The sequence below is a fragment of the Lycorma delicatula genome, chromosome 1, assembly GCF_047948215.1.
Source record: "Lycorma delicatula isolate Av1 chromosome 1, ASM4794821v1, whole genome shotgun sequence".
Classification (NCBI taxonomy): Eukaryota; Metazoa; Arthropoda; class Insecta; order Hemiptera; family Fulgoridae; genus Lycorma; species Lycorma delicatula.
This window is the reverse complement of record NC_134455.1, coordinates 327,690,802-327,712,970: the sequence shown is the minus strand read 5'-3', so window position 1 is coordinate 327,712,970 and position 22,169 is coordinate 327,690,802. Positions and strand designations below refer to the sequence as shown.

General features: G+C 29.1%; 1 protein-coding gene across 3 annotated transcripts in view; it reads left to right on the top strand.

Moving 5' to 3' along the window:
* Nucleotides 1-904: 904 nt before the first annotated feature.
* The window catches only part of LOC142334237 (uncharacterized), a 68,232-nt gene continuing 46,967 nt past the window's right edge, over nucleotides 905-22,169 (top strand). For 2 of the 3 annotated variants that reach the window (XM_075382100.1, XM_075382099.1), the window contains exons 1-5: nucleotides 905-1,004; nucleotides 5,055-5,126; nucleotides 7,510-7,636; nucleotides 11,357-11,617; nucleotides 17,487-17,778. In XM_075382100.1, coding sequence (XP_075238215.1) covers nucleotides 5,065-5,126; nucleotides 7,510-7,636; nucleotides 11,357-11,617; nucleotides 17,487-17,778 — 742 coding nt within the window. In that variant the 5' untranslated portion in view covers nucleotides 905-1,004; nucleotides 5,055-5,064. The remainder of the gene's footprint in view (nucleotides 1,005-5,054; nucleotides 5,127-7,509; nucleotides 7,637-11,356; nucleotides 11,618-17,486; nucleotides 17,779-22,169) is intronic. The other variant, XM_075382101.1, reaches the window with a different exon arrangement.

Genomic DNA, 22,169 nt, shown 5'->3' with positions numbered 1-22,169 from the left:
TCCATAGATTCATTAATAATGTCTCTGGAAAGGCGTTTTTCTGAGGAGAAGTTTCCCGTATTCTCACTACTTACGTTGCACCCTCACGTAATGTTTGATATAACATATGAGGATTTTTAAAAAACTACAAGTTTTTGTAATTACTAAAATTGGAATGATTTCCTTGGTGAAACTGAACCTTGTTACAACCAATAGAAAGGAAAAAATGTGCTAAATGCCGAACTAAGGAGATAGAATTTAGCTGCACTAGTTAAAGAAACTAGTTGTTCTACCCGTTCATAAAACGGGCGCTACTTATATCACTTGCACAGCCCTACGAAACATGCACTATCGAAGATCTTTCAGCACCTTATGCAGGGTAAAAACTTGGCTTCGGTCAACAATGACAGAAAATTGGCTTGTCGGTCTTTGTATGATGAATGCGTGAAAAGTGGGTTCTGGAAGCTAAAATTAATTTGAGAAAGGAATTTTCTCAAGATTTAGCCAGAAGTCTCGTAGACTAGTGCTGAAATAAGATTTAGATAGGTTTGAATATCATTGCAACTAATTCCTTTTAGTGTTTTCAAATGTTCAAATAAAACCATTTTTAAAAAAAGTTATCATATTTTTTCCCCTACTGGATAAAATCCTGGCTACACCTATGGAGCTCCCTACGAGTTTCCAATAAATAGGTAACACTTTGTATTTAGGAAACTTTATAGATTGGCAAGTTTATTCATCCAACTATTTGGAATTGGTAGGTATTTTTCACGTCGTGATAAATGGGAATTTGTTTTTTTTAATTAGGGCTCAGCATATATATACGTATATATAACATAGTTATAAGAATTAGTTATTTACCATTTTTATTAATGTTCGTTATGAACGATGCATTTTTGATTACATAAAAATGACATAACCTATACAATTTTGTGTCCGGTGTGTAGTGGTTGTTCTTATTGAACGTGGTATTCAGGATTATATTCCTTATTTCATGTTCATAGTTTATTATTCTTATGAAAAAGGTAAGCTATTACTTGAAATTTGGAGAATTATAATGAATAACAGGTATATTACTCGTAAAAATGCAAATAAATCATCATTTATATTTTTACCCGGTAATTTGATGACATCCCTTAGCTTGTTAATACCCTTCCCCATAGGTGGAATCAGCTGGTAATAAGGATTAGACTTATTTTTGTGCCATAATTAACCTGGTGTTTTAATTACTTAAGCAATTTATTATAGCTTTCTTATTTAACAGCACACCATCAAATGTAATTCTGGTATTATTTTAATCTTTTGTTTACAGTATTTTAAGATACTGGACCATAAATGTTTAATACTATGTGTATTATATCCATTACTATGTTCCTGTATTATTTTTTCAATGACATTTGATGTTGATATTGTGTATCTGATGAATTAAGTAAGGTTTCTGTTTCTAGCAATGACTAACATTTTGCAGAGAGAATTACATCAGATTTAAAAATTTAACAGATGGTTTATTTTGTTCTTGGAAGTATGTGATTTCAGATCCAAAATTTACTTACAATAATTTATATGGTCAAAGGAACCCTTTTCAATCAAATTTAGTATTATTTAAAAAGACTAATCACTTCCTAAATATTTGGAAATGCACTTACAGATTTTTTCATAGCTACTGTGGAGATTCTTCAGTGGAATCACAGGTGGTACTGCTGTTTGTTACCCGTCATATAGTGGTTAGATAACTTGTTCAGTAAAGTTTGTGTTGAAACAGTATATTTGATCCACATCATATTCATTACAACATACAAATTCTGTTCATAAAAGACAGAAGCTTAAAGCCACACTGGACACTCAAACAATACCAGATTTAAAAATACACTGAATGTGAGAAAAAAAAGTTAAACATAGAAATAATCATAAAATACACCAAATGTTTTACTAAATGGATGAGGGTACAACGGAGGAGTACATGTAGATGTAATTTAAAGTAAATCTTACAGTAGCATGCAAATTAATCTGAACAGAGGGAATTTTTGTTTATTTCTATTTTGTGGCTGCACTGTTTGATCACCCCCATTTTTTTAAGTTGCCTGTGTAATTGTGAGGTTATTATTCTTTAGTATTCAGCAATTTTCATGTTATAAATAGTGTTTTGAGAAAGTTTATTTCATTTTTATTAAAACAGAAACTTAAAGCCACACTGGACACTCAAACAATACCAGATTTAAAAATACACTGAATGTGAGAAAAAAAGTTAAACATAGAAATAATCATAAAATACACTAAATGGATGAAAGACATGCTGCCACACTGACATGGAGTTTGGCTACATTTACATATTATATCTGTAGTTATCTATTTCAATATTTCTTCCTCTAGTATTTTTTTCCATTTGGATGCAATTTAAAAACTTTATATTAGTAAATAGAACAAAAGAATTATTAACCTCCAGTTTAAGAATGAAGAAACTTTTTTTTAAATTAACTGCTTATTGAAAATAACTTATTTAATCCTACTCAATTATAAATAACTTTCTACCAACTAATCCCAATTTCTTAGTTTATTATGTTTGTAATAATTTTATTTTTCATACTTTTTTCTGTATAATTTTGTTAGTATTTACTTGTATTTACACACTTGAAGATGAGGATACTCTTGAAAATGCTTCTGTACAAAATATAGTAAATTGTTACAATAAACAAATGTCTTGTTTATTGTTAAATGTCTTGTTTGTGTTTTTGTAAATAATTAATTATTTTCATAAAATTATAATGTTTTATATAGAGTGGCCCGTGCCCTTTTCCATGATATAATGTACAGGTTGGTATCACTGTATATTGTCAGGTGATTATAAAGGTTAATCAGTCACTTTCATATACTCAAAAAAGTACCAGGTTTGTTTGTTTGTATTTTCACATGTTCTATAAGAATTTTGTTTTGGTGCAGTGTTAAGTAAAATGACAGATACAAGCAAGTATTCAGTTGAAGAAATACTTATTACTACTGTTTTGTTCGAATGCGCAAACACAAATGAAAACTATGAAAACATAAGAGACAGATTCTTTCAATGTTTCAGTAAGGAAGCGTCATCAGTAATGGGAAAACGCCTTTTCCACTGATCAGTTTTGATTTGAAATGATCTGGATGTCCTTTCAGTCAATTGAATAGTTCTGATATTGTTGAGGAACCCTGACTACAATGACCTCATAAGTCAGCCACGAAAAGGTTTTCAGAAATAAATATTCCATGTTCAATACTTAGACAATTATGTGAAAGATGTTGAGTTTAAATCTTTTAAGCCTGCTCATGTTGAACTTTCTGATCAGAACATGACTTAAGAGAAACATGTTACAAAGCTATTTTAAGCTGTTTGTTTTCCCAGTGTTCAATCATGTAAGTAAGGTTTTGTTTTCAATGAATCAGCCATTTACCTGAGTAATAGACCTCAAAACTTCTATTTTTGGTGTAAGGAAAACCCCAATTTTATGAGGAAATCAGAGATCTTGCACCACATTTACTGATGTAGACAGCAGTAGCTGAAACACACTTGACTGATAAGAGGGTACAACGGAGGAGTACATGCAGATGTAATTTAAAGTAAATTTTACAGTAGCATGCAAATTAATCTGAACACAGGGAATTTTTGTTTATTTCTATTTTGTGGCTGCACTGTTTGATCACCCCCATTTTTTTAAGTTGCCTGTGTAATTGTGAGGTTATTATTCTTTAGTATTCAGCAATTTTCATGTTATAAATAGTGTTTTGTGAAAGTTTATTTCATTTTTATTAAAAATTATATTTTTGGTCTGTGTGTGTCTTGAATATATAATAGATATAACAGCAAAAAAGTGTTCAAAAATTGTTTCTCATTCTAAGCATACTAGTATTATACGATAACAAATAGCTTCCGATTGTGGAGTTGGATTAGGAACAGTGAATTCTATTTTAAAACAATTTAAAGAAACTGGTTACTTTTTACCGCAAAGGAAAGGCAAATGTGTTCAAAGGAAATGTGCAAATGTGTGTGCAAAGGAAAGGTAAAAGAAAAACTATTCCAACATAGGATCGGTTATTAGAAAAAGTAAACTAAAATAAATAGGTAAAGTAAAATTACCTGCTCTGGACTTAAATTGATAATTAGCATCTAGTGGCACTAGCTGGACCATAGAAGACTAGAAAAATATTATGTTTTCTAAGTCACATTTTTATATTCAGGGATAGAGGTTTCCTTTACATTAAAAAAAGCATCAGATGAAAATACATCACTGGCTCATATCCAACAATCAGTTGAACATCCCCAGAAAAAAATATTTTGGAACTGCTTCAGATTTGAAGGCCCTTGTCCATTACTTCCAGTAGATGTTGAAAAGTTATGGATGTATCAAGATTCTGAAAGAAACTGTTGTGACACAACTTCAAAACAAATTCCCACAAGGCAATGTTGTGTTCCAACAAGATTTAGCACCATGCCATACTGCCAAAAAAGTGGAAAAAATGTTCAAAGAATGAAACATTAAAATCAACTTCCCAGACTTAAACCCATTTGTAAATGTTTGGGCAATAGTCAAAAAACGACTTATAAAAATGAATTCTACTACAAAAATTGGCCTCATTGAAGCAATGTTATCAGTATTGTTTCATGATGAAGAAACCAAAAAAATGAGTAGATGTTGAATCGATGCCAAATCATGTAAATGAATGGATTAAGAATAAAGGAGGACGTATTAACATATTAACAAATTGTATCAGTGTTTTTTTTTTTTTTATAAAAAAATTCTTTATATTAAATAACATCTGTATTTGAATTTGCACGCTACTATACTATATATATATATTTATTTAAGTATTAAAAAAACTAATAATAATAATTCATGTTTATTTCTTTGTATGGAAAGGAACCTTTTGGCCATGGATTATTAAAGGTTTTGTTTTAGATACTCAATAACTTTGCTTTCTTTTTGTAATAATCATTATATAAACAATCATTTTTTCTAAGTCTTAATCTAGAACAAGAAATTTCTGTATTTCATTCACTGTAATGTTTTTGCTGAATTAGTATTTTATGTGTGTGAAATTATTTCCAGTGGTAATTTTATGGCATTGGTGGCAGAAATGGATTTAAAGAATTATGAAATAGAATCTGGTGAAAAACGAAGGTATGGGTTCATTATTTACACATTCATGATGTTTAGCATAAGTGAGTTAATTTGCTAGATTTTTATTTATGAGAAGTTTAGTAAAGAGAGTCATTTTAAATATTAAATAGCACTGGATTATAAAATTAGTTATCATTTTTGTGTCACTTCTGAAGTTTGAGTTTATCTACACCATATTTAAGGTGGTGTTAGTTAATTTTACTATATGTTATAATTTTCTAAATATTTTTAGAATTCTTTTCTTGAAGATAAAAATATTTAATCCTTAAATTGTGGTTTATGTATAAAAATTTCAACAATTACCCACTTTACCCAGTGAACATTTATTTATTCAAAATAGTTCAAGGAAAATCTAAATCGTCACATCTCAGCTACAAGATTCCTATTTAGTTGTGTTTTTTGCTTAAAATTTCCTTCATTTATTTTTGCCATTTATATTTTATTTATGGCCAATGTAGTGAATCTCTCTATTTTATATTGAGTGATATTGATTTTTTATGCATGTACAATAGAAATTGAGTAAATTGTTTTTGCTAAGCCCAAAATATTTTAGATTCAGTATTACATTCTATTTTACATATAATTCTTTATTGTGTATTGGCAGTGTGTATAATGTATTGTTTCATAATACAAAAAGGTAATTTTTTTCTTTATTCTTGTTAAGACTCAGGATCCATTTGCTCCTTTTTTATTAAAGGAGGAACTTTAAATTTTGTTTATGGAGGACATGTAAATTTTAAAATAAAAATTTTCACTGTTTTTCTTACTCTTTATAAATTCTCACTATTTTGTTACTCTTATTAATTGAATTGGTCTCATGCCTTATTTTTAGTCAGTCTAGTTCCATCCTCCAAAGACTCAACTTGTATTTGTTAGGAATGTATAATTAATTGATACAATAATTATATATATATATATATATATATATATGTGAATTAAAGTTCAACATATAATAAAAATAGTTTATGTTATAAACAAAATAAAGACTTTTTATTTATTTGAATGAACCACGAAATAATAAAATATTTAGAATAATTAAACATAACCGGTATTGAACTAAAGCAGCATATTATTCAACAATACTCTCGACTGCTGCCTTTGCTAGATGTAAAGCACTTAAAGATATAACTGGTGCAAGAGGCATCAGTTAAGAGTTGTTTTATCTATAAATACATTTCAGTACACAGCTTGTATCGCTGGGGAACAGAGAGAAAGTTACTTCTAGAATTGAATGTCACATTTATTTCAGTGAGCTTGGCATACTGATGTAAAGTAATATATACTTGGTTCAGTTTGAAACCACTTAAACCCACCGGGTTGGTCTAGTGGTGAACACGTCTTCCCAAATCAGCTGATTTGGAAGTTGAGAGTTCCAGCGTTCAAGTCCTAGTAAAGCCAACTATTTTTACACGGATTTGAATACTAGATCGTGGATACTGGTGTTCTTTGGTGGTTGGGTTTCAATTAACCACACATCTCAGGAATGGTCGAACTGAGAATGTACAAGACTACACTTCATTTACACATACATATCATCCTCTGAAGTATTATCTGAACGGTAGTTACTGGAGGCTAAACAGGAAAAGAAAGAAGTTTGAAACCACTTAGGTTCAAATCCTAGTAATGGCAGTTACTTTTATATGGATTTGAATACTAGATTGTGTATACTGGTGTTCTTTGGTGGTTGGGTTTCAGTTAACCACACTTCTCACGAGTAGTTGACCTGAGACTGTACACTTGAAGACTACACTTCATTCACATTCATACATATCATCCTCATTCATCCTCTGAAGTAATACCTTACATGGTTCCAGAGGCTAAACAGAAAAAATAAAGTTGAAAACCGCTTCACTCTTCAATTTCCCCAATAAGCTTGTAATGAAGAATTCATTGCAAGAATTTGTATGCAAGAGTGTATTGTAATTTAGATCATACTGTTTTAGACTATTAGATACCCAACAGGTAGACACTATTCTGCATTAATCGTAGTATCCCATTAACGGTATCTCTCTTTTTATCACATGCAATAGAAAGATTTATCACTATTCATTAAGAAAAGTTTTTTGGAAGTTTTTAAAAGAGTAGTTTTTATGGTATTACATCTGCACAATTATTGTAATTATTACTGTACATAATTTAATAGTATTATTCTTTTTCAGACTATATAATCTACATTTGATGGTCCATTACTATCTAATAAAAAAAATTATTAAGCAGCATATTCATTATGATTAAGATGTGATTTTTCATATATTTTTATATCAATAATGTTAAAAAAGGAAACTTTTTTAGTTTTATAATTTTCAGAAATTAACTATTTTATTTGTTAAAGTATAATTGCTTTATAATTATGGTATTTACCTAATTGTTAATTACGTTTCAGATTTAGTTGCAAACGTTGTAATGTGGTTTGTTCTTCTCGTTACGGACTGACAGAACATTTGAGAAAACATACAGGAGATAGACCATTTTCTTGCACACAGTGCAACCATTCTTTTAAACGAATGATGGTAATTTATTTAATACTTTTTTTAATTTAAAAAAATGTTAATCATTTCTTGCATTTGCCTATATAAAAATACATCCTTTTTGAAATATACAGTAAATAATTTCTGTAATGAATTCGATATAATGTGACCATGACATTTGTTTATTATATAAACATTTTGTTAGAGAGCCACAATATTGAACATTTATAAAATTAAAATATGCTTTTTATTTAGTTATTGTTATTAACTTCTGAAAAACTATTCTAATATCTAAAAAAAATAAGTAGAACTAGGCTAAATTAGAAATACATGTATAAAATGTAGCAATGTAAACTTAGCTGGGGATTTGCATAGGACCATTTTTCAAAATTAACATTGAACACTGTAGTATATATTTAAAAACTCTTCCCTTATGTACATATTTTAAAAACATATATTTAATTTTACTTAAAATTTATCTTGTGTTTTTTATTTAAGAACTATAATTTGCAAAAACTCACAAAACTGTTTTAATTGTCCTCACTTATTTATTGCACTTTTCACAAGTTATTCTTGTTTTTTATTTTTAACACATGAAATAGTTTGTAATCAATTATTGATTAAGTCTTAATCAGTAATAATCCTTTTCAATAAAACAAATCCTTTTCAAAATTAAATTTTTCTATAACCAGTTTCATTTTTTAGCAAAGAATTCCACTTTAGTTTTTAGAATTGGGCCCCGTTAATGAGAACGTGTAAATTTCATTGCTGCTGAAATCAGAAAAGAGGAAGCCAAATTTAAATTAAAACAAAATTTACTTGATTTTTTCACTCTTCTAATGCCTAAATAATAAATATTTTTCTTTGGTAGAAAGAATCCTAAGTTTACTAACCATAATCTAGAAAATAAGAACACAACTGAAGAATATATCTTATATGTTACGTAAACATTCTGTACTGTAGTGTTCACTTGTAAAAATAGTACAACTCCATCCAAATCACAGTTCATTAACATCATAATTTTAACAATGAGAGTCAGTAATTTTAATCATGTACTAAGTTGTTGGACAAGTTACAATATTCTGAGAATATCTTAATGAGAACTGCATTATGGTATGATACTCATCACTTCATAGGTTATTACATTGTTTAGGTCAATGTTTATGGCTCATATAAAGCAAATGTAAATGTATTGTGCTATTGACTTGTTGACCCATCCTTGTTTCATCATAGGAACATAAATTTATTTGTAAAAAAGAGTAAACCAGTGAATCAGTTACAATCTAGTGTAACTCATTTCTGAACGTCATTGACCTCCAGAAAATCCCCATATCCATTGATTCAAAAGTAATTGTGGATTCATTTTTTTGGGTGTTAAAGGAAAATTTTGTTTTTTTGCTTAATAGAGAGCCTAAAATACATTGATAAGTATTCGAATTGTTAAAGGATCAGCCAGTTCTTTCATTAGAAATAGGTTTTTGTTATGAAGTGTTCTGTTATGGGGAGAATTTACTGTAATTTGTTGTATAATCATCGCTTTGCATCTCGTAACTTCTAAGTAGTTCTGGAGTGACTAACCTGAGATTTCATTATTGAATTTCTACTTTAAAACATGAAAAATGTTGTAAATAATAAAAAATAGTAAGTATTTATAAATAGTAATAGATAATTTATAAATTTGTAAACAGTAGTAAGCAATTTGAATTTAATACTAGTTTCACTTAGTTCATTTCTCCTTTTTTATCCTGCTAAACTAACCTTCCACAAGTTAGCCTTATACCAGGTGAACAATTTAAAACTGAACCAAGCTGGTTCAAACTGTAGTTATGTGATTATTGCCTTTAATGTTGCTACTGTCAGTGTTAGTACTAGCTACTCTATTGATTAGCTTTCATCTATTGTTGTAAATTTTAAATTGTTTATTCTTTAATGCAGTGTAAGTTTGTTCTTTGCAGTTGTTTTTTTCTAAAATGCTTTATTCGATCGAGGAAAGGATTGATATAATAAAAGCTTATGTGCATTCTGGATTCTTTCAAGAAATGCGTTAAATTCTTGCATAAAAATTTACGAATGCTAGTATCCCAGCAAAGAGTAGCAAAACACAAAATAGTTCAAATTTGCAGTTTTAAATGCAAAATGAATTATGCATTGTTCCGTTAGAAATCCAGAGACCACAGCCTATTCAAAGAAGAATTTCTGCCTGTCTAAAAAAATCTATACATAAATTATCACAAAAAATTTGTGTAAAATAGACATCTTGCCATAAGATTCTGAAGGATTTAAATTTGAAAACATATTGTATAATAATTGTGGGAAAACTTAAGAAATCAGAAAACCAAAGCATCTTATTTTTGCTACTGGCTTTTCAAAAACATTGTTGATGGACAGATAGATCTGATGCCATATTTCATGCTAGATAAGACATACCTAATATTTTTTTAACCAATACAGAGGTATACAGTTGTGTAAGAATTTTATACTTGGTTAACAAATCATGAAAAATAGTATGACTTCTTCCAACAAGACAGAGCAATGTGTTGCACATTAAACAATTCACTAGCACATGTTCATGCAGCTTGTACAGAAGAACTGTCAGCAGAGGGTGGTAGCCTCTGCATTTCCGAGATTTGTCTAGTTGTTATTTTTTCCTTTGGGGCTATATCAAAGGTAGGATTTATGAACCAAAAACCTGAAAACAAACATTCAACAAGAAATTGATTGCATTAACAATAATGTTCATCAACAGCAATGACTCAATATGATCATTTGAGCTCAAAATTACTTATTTTGTAAAATTTGTTAAATATGTAAACTTTTGCTAATGTAATTACAGAATCTAATTTATGTTTTCATTCTTTCATGTCATTTATAAAATGTTACATATCAGTAAAATGTCTAGTCTGTTGCAGTTCGATTTTAAGTTGTTCAACTTATTGATTACTTTAGATGATTAGAAAATATTTTTTTATATTAGAATAAAACATATTTGTTTATTTTGCTTATTTACATCACATTTGATGTGTCAGAGATACTGTCAGATAAACGGTCAGAGATTGAAAAATCAGATTAGAATTATTAGAAGGAAACTTTGTTGAAGTATACAAAGCTTATGTATAACAGTTTTGGTATTCTTGTAATCTGTATTTAAGTTTGCAAAAATTTGCAGTGCCTGTATTGTTTTTCACATTTAGTCAATATTGAATGTACAGTTAATTAATTTACTATATTACTTTTTACCCATTTCTCGTTAATTCTATATTCTTTTTTGTAGTATTTTCTCTTATACAAAATTATGTTAATATTTATAATATGATATTTATTTTTATACTGAATGGATAGTTTTTTTTTTTTTTAAATAGCTTAATTATGTATTATTCTTATTTATTTACAAAATATACTTCTACTTTCATTAAGCTCAGCCAAATCTTAAGTATATTAAAATAATGTAAATTAGGATTTACCTAAGGACAAATCTGTTTTATTAGAAATTTAAAACCTGATAAAAATTGACTGACATTTCCCTGGTGATTGTAGAGATCATGGGAAATTCTGAAATTTATTTTGGAAAAGAGATTAGATCAGAACTATTTATTAAAAATATAGTTTTAATAATTTCAGTAGTTTATTAGATGGTTAATTTAAGAAATTTATTCTGTGAAGGAATAACATTTTTCTCTGCTGAAGTAAATTGAAAAGTAATGTGCTTACTGCTGTATTTTAGTATTTTTAAACTTATTTTATCGAGTAATTAAATTTTTACAGGGATTACGAAAACACCAGCAGAGCATTCATGGTGCACCTGGTTTAAAACAGTTTAAGTGTCCAGAGTGTAAGCTAATTTCAACAAACCTTGGTAATGTGGTAAGACATTACCTTGTTGTTCATAGAACATTACGACGATTCATTTGTTCAGTTTGTCTAGCTCAGTATAGTCAGAATCAAGAACTGAAAACTCATGTTAGTGCTAAACATAATGTTACAATAGATAACATCAATAGTCGAGAGAAGAAATCAATTTGTGAAGTATGTTATAAATCATCTTTTATTATTTTATTTGTTCTTATTTTTATATTTAATTGAATTTTTTCTTATATTTAGTCTTTTTTTTTTTTTGTCTTGTAAGACAAAAAAAAAAACAAATGACTGCTCTCCAAGATTCCCTATCTAGTGCAAGTCGTTTCATTTCAGTATATCCTCTACATCCTACATCTCTAACAATTTGTTTTACATGTTCCAAACGTGGCCTGCCTACACAATTTTTTCCTTATACCTGTCCTTCCAATATTAAAGTGACTATTCCAGGATGCCTTAGTATGTGGCCTATAAGTCTGTCTCTTCTTTTAACTATATTTTTCCAAATGCTTCTTTCTTCATCTATTTGTCGCAATACCTCTTCATTTGTCACTTTATCCACCCATCTGATTTTTAACATTCTCCTACAGCACCACTTTTCAAAAGCTTCTAATCTTTTCTTCTCAGATACTCTGATTGTCCAAGTTTCACTTCCATATAAAGCGACACTCCAAACATATACTTTCAAAAATCTTTTCGTGACATTTAAATTAATTAATTTAGTCTATGTTTTTATCTTAATTTAGTTAATGCAAAAGTATAAACTACATTATAGTGTTTTATGATAAAACTTTGAAGTTTTTGAACAGTGCGCTGCATTATTTATTCAGTAACTGTTAATAGGCTGATACCTACTAACATTTATGTAATGGATGATATGAATTTTTTTAGTATGTGAAAAATATTATACCTGATTGGGACTGTAACCTAAAACCTTCAGATACTAGGCAGAGATGCCATCATCTGGAGGTTGTTTTATTATTTACAAGTTAAACATATTCATGCTTTCTTTGTTTGCCTGATTGTGATCTAGTGTTTTTACTGTGTTCACAGTTCCTTTATTTTCTCAGAAATGTATATCTTCTTTTCATCTTCCTTTGTTAAGCAGTTCCATTAGAGCTTTGTCTGTTTCATTCTTACCAATTATTAGGAAGCTCTTATTTGTAGATTTGTGTGTTCATTCTATCATAGCTTTGTATAATTGTATGGTTTTTCATTAGTTTTAACATAAATATTTTGCAAATTTTATTGCTTCTTTCACTATTATTTTTTCTTATTTATTGTTTTTAGAAGGTGTAATTTCTCTTATCTTTATCGTGTTTTTGGGTTATAAAATCCAGTTTGACAGAATTGTAAATTTAAAAGATGAGACACTGAGCAATAGGTTACTGATAATAATAAACTGCTTTATTGAGCAAAACAGATTAGTTTTATATAATGAATACTATTGTAATACTTTTTATTCCATGGTCCATAAACAGTTGAGAGAGTTGCAGTAACATAATGTAAGAATTCTAAAAAAGTATACTCCCATAATCCATTAGATTGCCTTTTCTCACTAAGCACTGCTTTTCCCTACCTTTAACCACTCCTTTCACAATATCATTTTCAATAGTGGTACTAGTAAAAAAATTACTTGATCTATAAGAGATTAGTCAAAATAACTTTTTCCATTCATTATTTAAATGAAATTTTCTTCTTATTACAAATTTTTTTATTAATTTTATTAAGATTATTTCTATTAACTTTAAAAGAAAATTTACTGAATCATTCCAATAAAATTATGTATTTCTTATCAGCCGGTGCTTATTGCATTTTACATTCATTTAATCATTTTTAAATCTGAAATATATATACAAGTGCATCAAGATATATTTTGAGGTTAAGTTTCAGCTTAACTTGTATCTTCTCATAAGGTGCTAGCTTTCAAATTAAAGATGTACTCAAATCTTTTGAAAATAAACAAAACTTATGCTTATGTATAAAAAGCATTTTTAATCGTATTAAGAGAAAAAGTTAAAAATCTCAGTTATCTTAAATTCATCATTGAATAAGTTAAAAATTGAGCTCACTGACCATGAACAATAAAAGAGATAATCCATTTATTTAATTTTATAATTTTTCTTTTAAACTATTAAATTTTACAATTATATATCAACTGACACAGCTTACCCAAACACTGTATTTGGGAGATGAATTTAATGAGGGCAAGTCCATGCTCTTCTTTTCATACTTGGAATTGTTAAACATCCCAAAAGACTTTGACAAAAAGTTGAGTTCAACTAAACAGATAACAATACAGCAATTTTTTGATAAAAGAATCAAAGAAATTAGTATTGTGCTCTTTACACAATATAAATTTAGGAGCTACCATACCCTGTCTTATTTAATTTAATTACAGTAAATATTGTTCATAATGATGTCCAAGAGACTGATGACTTTAGGTCATTATAACCGATGTTTAGGTAGCTTAGTGGTACTACTTGAATAAGTCATCTAAATGGCATTGTAATACAGTAATAATAATAATAATAATCATTAAAAATAATAATTATTTATTTCCACAATAAAATAGTATAAAATAATAAAAATATGCAATAGTAAATTCAAATACAGTAGAGTAAAAGAAGATAGAGAAAAGTTGTAAAAATTATTTTGTGCAAAATGTTGGTTATTTTGATTTGTTTTGAACATTTCGTGTTGTAATATAGTTTTGAAGGTCCTTTCTTAATCAAAACAAACACTCTGTTTCTTCATTAGCAAGTTCTGTAAAACTGAGAAACTGGCAAACAGTTTTCATTGCAGCTCTGAAAGATATTTGGCAGGTTGATGTTTTCATTGTTGTTGCTATCATCACCTCCGTTGTCATTACCTACGTCCCCATCTATTTCTGTTAGTACTGAAGCCATTACATCATCTATTACAGTTTCTTGTGTTTCTAAATTTTTGTCAACCTCTTGATAATCTTCAAACAATACATTTGACAATTATTGGTTTTGCAGACTATTGCCCCATTCTGCTAGAGATTCTTTTTCACATGCAGCATCAGTAACTTTGCCTGTAATTCCACTTGAACTTGTTTCGCCTTTAAACTGAAGGGTTCTTTCTGGCATCAGTTTAAAAAAAGACTGGATTCATCAGTATTATAGATTTTTGTCATCATAGTAGCCCTTACTTAATTTTGGCCAAATGATCTCTAGCTGTTTTTCTGACACTGGTTGGAGCTGCTGCGGCGTTGCCACTTATTTTCCCTGACACAATATCGTAACGCTGATGGAACCGTTGTTTCAAGCTGAAGTTATTTCATGTGTTTTAATGAATTTTTCAGAAAAATCATTTGCCTTAGCTTGCAATATAGGGATATTACTAATAGGGATATTACTAGTCCTCTGGTGTTAAAACCATTCTAAGGCGCTTAATCTGTATCATTATGTTGACTAAGCTGTAATTTTTTTGATTTCATAGAATTTGCTTTAAAGTTTTTTTATTCATTTTTTCACGGTTCTTCCACATCATTAATATTGTTGAATGACCTATGCCTCCTAATTCTTGGGCAATGCCTTTATTAGTTTTGCCATTCTGTAACTGCTAGATAATGTGTGTGTTTTCCTCTATCATGAATGTTTTTCATGAAGTTATAATTAAATCACCATTGAATGAATTACACAGGATATGTAAAATAATACTATACCTGCACTATATGATACGCTCACAGCAAAAGATTAACTACTGAATGTGTGACTGCTTCACTTTACAATGATCTGGTACAGGAAGAAGATAAAAAACACAATTATAGAACATATGTAAGAAAAAAGGAAATTGTAACTCATTTTAACCATCAAAATATTTCTGTAGATACAATGTAGATATACTATGTTACTGATGAGTCACTTCCATCTGTCATTATAAATGATAAAATGTTGTATTGCAGTTGGAAAAAAAGCCATAATAACTGATATGTTACTACAAATGATGTCATTAAAACAGCGTACGTACCATAGTAATGCATTAACAAGCATACCAAACCAACCAAGAGATAAGTTTTTGGTCACTATATCTGATATGTCATTATATCCAATGTCACTATAAACGATACTTACTGTATTTCCTTTTCAAAATTTACATAAGTCGGTGATAGATGCTAATAAAAAATTCAAGATCTGTGTGCATATGGTAGAGTGATATATTCACAGTGCAGTCATTCCTTTACCTTAAAATTTCCAATTTTTTTTTTCATGTTCAATTTTTGGTTCTGTTAGAATAAGTAGCTAAATTTGTTCAAATTATAAATTTTTTAAAAGATAATGCAAAAAACAGCACACCTTTATTTAAAATAAAAAATAATGCTTTACTAAATGTGGTCAAGTGATTTAGTACCGTAAAATTGCTACATCCATTTTGAATCAAAAATTGTTCATAGCTTTTTTTTTATTTTTGAAGGAATTGTGATCAGTTTCCTAAAATTTCTGAGATCCTTCACATCTTCAAAGCTATAACTGTATTTTTTCCAGTACGTCATCATTTTTCCTTAAATTCTCTTTTGTCCTCTTGTTTGTATAAGAATGTAATTTTTATAATCTTTTAACATTTTATTTTTAATTTGTCAGTTCTAAACCTGTTTATGAGAAGAAATTTTATTTATTTCAATACTGATGCTCAACACAGTAATTTAAATTGTTTTGATTAACAGTTTTTCATTCATTGGCATGTTATCTGAATAAAGTCAGCAGTCTTTCTCCTAGTCCATTTCACATATAAACAAAAATGAAGAGATTTTTGTTTGTTTTAGATTTTATAACCCACAATTTCATTCTACTGCAGTAATTATCTACTTGGACATGGATTAAATGTCACTTTAGATAAAAAAACAAGAAGTCTCTGAATCCTCTTGATTGTTAATGACCATCCAGAATCCAGTTTTTTATCCTGGATTTTATCTGCAATTTATATTTCTTCACTTTCAGCTTTATATTATATGGTTCTTAATATGAACTAAAATTATCAATAACAGATCCAGCTCTAATTAATTTTACGTTCCTGATCACAATTTTCAGCAATAAAAAACATAATTTTCCTTTAGTTTAATCCCATTCTAAAGCTCTTCCTTTTTCTTTATATTGTACCCAGATTAGACAAACAATTACTAAATGTTTTCCTTTAAGTAGCATACCTATTTTTCTTCACAATTATTGTCACAGTCCTTACATTTTATTATTTTATCATTACTTAAAATTGTTTTATCATTGTTCTCATTCAGATCTCTTGTATTGTTCTCAAGTGCATATATTTTCTCTTCCAGTTCAGTTCTATTTAAATTATCAATGAAGAAATAAAAATAAAATGAATGCTTAACTTAATTTTTTAACCTGATTAACTTCAAAGGCTATATTTTATTCACTAATGAACATGGAAAATTTGATTCAAGTTTGATAAAAAATGATGCTTTTTAAATATATTTACATTTGTTTCTAGATATTTTCAAAGCTTTTATTATATTTCTTCATTCGTGGTGGTATATTTGGCAATTTTTTTGATGATGCTTATTAAATGTTATGAAAGCTTTTTATTGTGGTTCTATATTACAATTATATTATCAGAATAGTTTAATTTTTTAATCATTAAATCTCTTTCAAATTTTGTGTATGTAATTTATGTGGCAAGTATTGGTTCAACCATATTTCATCCACTAGTACTACTCCTCAAGGTTTAAAAAGCCTAGTTGACACTACTAAACATCCAACAATCCATTGATTCTTACTTTGTGAATCAGATGAACTGGCTTCTTTTGCTTCCTATGATATTCTACAGCAGTGCAGTATTCCCTTCATTGCACTATTAGCAATGCCACCACAACTTCATACACCCTAGCAAGAACTACTATGCATCTGTGTGTACAATTTATAAACTTTGACAAAAAAAGCATATTACTTTTAAAGACATATTTTTATGTTAGAAAATAATTTTTTAACATTATATCATCATATTTCTTCATGAAATCAATCATATTCAATATTCTTTCTTTTTTATTTGATTATTTCAGATTTATGTTTTGCCACATTTTGATCCTAAAGATAGAACAGAAACCATTAAAAGGAGATTAAAGGAAATTGTTGAACAACAAAAGGAAAAGTTAGAAGGATTAGAAAAGTTTATCACATTCATAAAAAACAGTACTAATAATGATAATTTAAATGATAATAATGAAACTAATTTTCCTTTATCAGAAACAAGCACATCTGTTACCATTCCTGTTGATGTGCCATCAAATTCTCTGAATGATAAAGAAAACAACAACATTGTTAAAGATGTTGAAGAGAGTGTCCTTATTTCAGGTTAGTGGACTTTCTTTTTTAACCAGTATAATTCCTTATTGCAATACAGTAGAGGCGTGTAGAGTACAAAAAGTATTGAGAGCTGGTGGAGTAAATTAACTTGACATACTACTCGCATAAGCCTTGAGTTAACTTTTATGCTGTTCATCTGAGTAGTATGTAATGTTTACATTTAATGTCAAAACTGTAGTTGTTTTTTAATGTATTTTTTGCGTCCACCTAAACCACACTTTCACCAGCTATTTTTTCAGTAAATCTACTCTTTTACTATGTAAATTTCTCAATAAACACATATTCATCATGCAGAATATATGTTTAAATTCAGTGTCATTTCAGCGAAAGCTGGAATGTCCAAGGGAGACCATGATTTCAACCCTCCCCCGCTCTTTTGCTATGTATTTTTCAGTAAATTCACTCTTTCATCATGTAAACTTAACAACAAACATGTATTTATCATGCAGAATATGCATTTACATTCTATGTCAAAATTATACTTTGTTATTTAATGTATGATTTTTCGGCCATCTTTTCATCGGTCGGAATCCCAACTGATGGAATAATGTTTAAATTTTCAATTTTTTGAGTTTACTATGGAAATTTAACAAAAAATGCATATTCATCAGGCAAAGTAGATGTTTACATTCTGCATCAAAATCATAGTTTGTTATTTAATGTATTTTATTATAACAGCTACTATATAAATTGTTGGTGATGTCATGGTTAATGATCCTTTAGTGTATCTTGTTTTGGTAGCTGGAATCCCATCCACCAAAATATTTCATAATGTAACAAAATATAATAAATTTATTGATGAAACAGTTTATTTTGCAGATTCTGCATCACAATTCTAGTTTAGTATTTACTGTATTTATATACTATAGACTGCTGATAACATCATCATCATTAGTCAAGGATTCCCAACATACTATACAGCAGTTTCTTGTGCATGTGCAGAACTTATTAAAAATAACATAAATATAGTATTATGTGTGAAAGAAAATCATTCTCAATCAGGGAGCATTAAAATGATGAATTTTAAACGATAAAATTATCAAATGATTTTAACCTATGATCCTTTATTGTTCTCCTATAACAATTTCTCTCTTAATAAATACGATTTGATTATGTTCTTAGATAACATACAAGATGATATTGAAAATCTAATTAAAGAATATACTTCTACAGAATTTTCTTTCGAATTAAACTGTGAATATAATAAAGCCATTTTTTGTTTCTACCGGAAAAAAACTTTTTATTAATGTCAAAGTGGAAAAAATAAAAGTTTGTTGAAAATAAATGTATTAATAATGCTTTTGAAAATATATCTTACCTATATTGACGCTAACAAGTTATGCGGCTGGTCTATGAGTCAGTATTTGCTGTTAAAAACCTTTATGTGTCCGCGACGATTTATGTGGGATATCCTAAAAGACGTGGGTAATATTCTTGTCGAATCCGGGATAAGGTTCATCTTCGAGGTTGATGTTGAATATCTGGAGAGTCTGCATTTAGACCACGAGTTACCGTTCCTCCCAAAAAATGAACCGCCCCCTTTTTCTAAACAATACAAGTTACTAAGACGAAACAATCCAAGCAATCAAAGCAAGATTGTTGAAACCGTATACAGATCTAAATACGGCTAACAGGCAAGCCGCTTTGAACGAGTTCGAAAAGGATTTTTTAAATTAATGAACATTGCGGTGATTTGAAAACGCATAGAAAACGTAAGAAGACAAACCAACTTAGATTTGTTTTCATGCCCCTGCCGTCTTTCCAAACTTATATGTTAACCTACATTCCTAGACAGGATAATTTGATGAACTTTATACATTGCTCTAAATAGAAAATTTCTTTGGATTAACTGATTAACGTAGGTTTAAACGTTTTAGATTTAAGCAAAATACTAATGTATCCATTTCATTACGAGGTTGTGAAATCAAAATGTGGCTCGCACGTTAAATTATTATATATGCATAGACAATTTTTTTTTCAAATTGAATTTTTAATTTTTATCGCGAATAATAAACGAAAATTTTATTCAATATTTTGAAACGTCAGATTATTCGATAAATCACCCTTGTCATTCGCTCACTAATAAAAAGGTTCTTGTTAAATTCATGAATGAATGTAAAAGCGGTGCCGATTGCAGAATTTATTGGTTTACGGGCAAAACTCAATACATTCAGGAAAAAGACGGGAAAAGTAGAAATAGGAAAAGGCAGAAAAAGGAAAACGAAAAGTAGAAAAATGTTGTAAAAATGAAATTACTTTAGACGATTATAAAGTCTGTTTGGAAGAGTCCGTATTAACGTTATATCGTAAGATGAAAATGTTTCGATCTAGAAAACATTCGTACGCTTACAATTAATACATTAGCGATTTATAATTTTGACGATGAAAGAATAGCAATCGATGAAATTAATCCGATCGCTTACGGACAAAAATACGCCATTGCAATTGAACAATGTATTTGAAATTGCCATTCTATAAAAATTGCAATATGTTCAGCGACTTATTAAACGTAACATTCAATAGCATCTATTTTGTTTATTTTCAGTTTAGTATGGTCTATTTTAAATCAAATTTTAGTCTTATCAGCCACAAAAAGCCCTTACCACTAGTAATTCATGTTAAGCAGTAGTAAAGTACATTTTAAACGGTAAAACACATTTTACTGCTCGATGACTAATTAAAACATCTTTAACCCGCAAATTGCGCGGTAATGTTAATGCTTACGCAGAATACGATATTAAAAAGAATCCAGATCCTTCCTTTTGTTCAGATTGCCTTGTTAAAATATTTTTAATTTTAATACCGTCTGTTAAAAATGTGGACTTTTACACTTGAAATGACCCCATATGTCTATTTGGCAACGAAAACACCAGTCTGTTTAAGCTGTCATTAACTGATTAATTCAGTAATATTATGTCAATTCTACTTAATCCAAGACATGAAATTTCGGTTAAAGTATATTTCATTAGCATTTATTTTAACGACTGGTTTGAGTATTTATCAAGTGAAACAAACAGATATTTTATAAAGAATTTTAATGTAATTTATTTCGGTTTGTCTATTTAGAACGTGTAAAAAGTTAACGTTAATACATATACTTATTACTTTCTTCTAATTGATAATTGTTAGAATTTTGTTTGTACCTTTGAACTCTTCATTAAGCAGCTAGTATAAATATAGTAAAATATATCTTATATTTTTAAATTATATAATCATTTATTTAAAACTATGTATTTATCCATTTATTTAACAATTTGTAAATTATGTTATCATTTTATTTAAAACTATGTTAAAGTTAAATGGGCTTTTTATATAATTATTTATTTATTACACCGGCTTGCTTTCCTTTTCCTATTGATTTCCTAAAGTATAAATTGAATAATTATCTGCTTTAACTATATCAGATAAAAATGAAGGCGTGGTGGTGAAGGCGAAGGTGAAGAAGGTGGTTTAGTAATTTTTTTTCTTTTAAAAAAAGTACAATCATAACGATGAAAATTATTACTTAATAAAAACATCTACAAATTTCAAATTAAATGTTTCTAGGATATACATGATATTTGGTGATGAACTTGATGAGTTGTTTTAAAATTATATTATAATAATACAGTAAAACGAACAACAGCTCGTGTTGTTTCTTTCCAAATCTGATATTTTTTTGGAGAACTCGAAGTAGTTTCCGTTCTTGAAAAAATAAAGCAGTCCGTGTTTGAAATGTACTACACCATCTATATTTGCCGGTATTCCCGGAAATAGATTAGAAACGAGGTCTGTTCTGGCCGCGGTGAAAGAGCATTCGTCTATCTCCGACTCGTCTTCGTTGTAGATCAGATATGTTTTTCCAGTATTTGTGTTTACCCAAATAATAGTATACTCAACCCCGTTGAGTTTACAAGGTTGAGCGATGTTGACGTGAGAACAAACATTATTCGGATATTCTCCGATCAGTTGTTGCGTATGAAGGTACAACATTTATTACGTAAACAGCGGACCAAATCTGCATTCGGCCGCTGGCAAATCGCTTCTACTCCCTGGAACGTGTCGGAAAGAAACAAATCGGTGATAAGTAAAGATCTGAGTAGCTTTTGGTTTCATGTTTACCGTCGTCGGTGATGTTTATTATCCACAGCTGTTTCTTAAAGACCACGTAGAATTTTCCGTTGACCAGCAAGTAGCGAATTTTATCGCCACCCTCTTTTACCGCGCATACGTCAGTGATTGTGGGGGTGCAGAAGGTTTAGATGGTTTCCGAGTCGGTCTGACGGTAATAGTCATCGCTATGTCGCTGCCGTAAAGCGACTGCATGGCTAGTATGTCGTCTTCGCTCAAGCTCGCCTGTTCAGATACGGATACATGAGCGCATTTTTATTGTAAGAGTG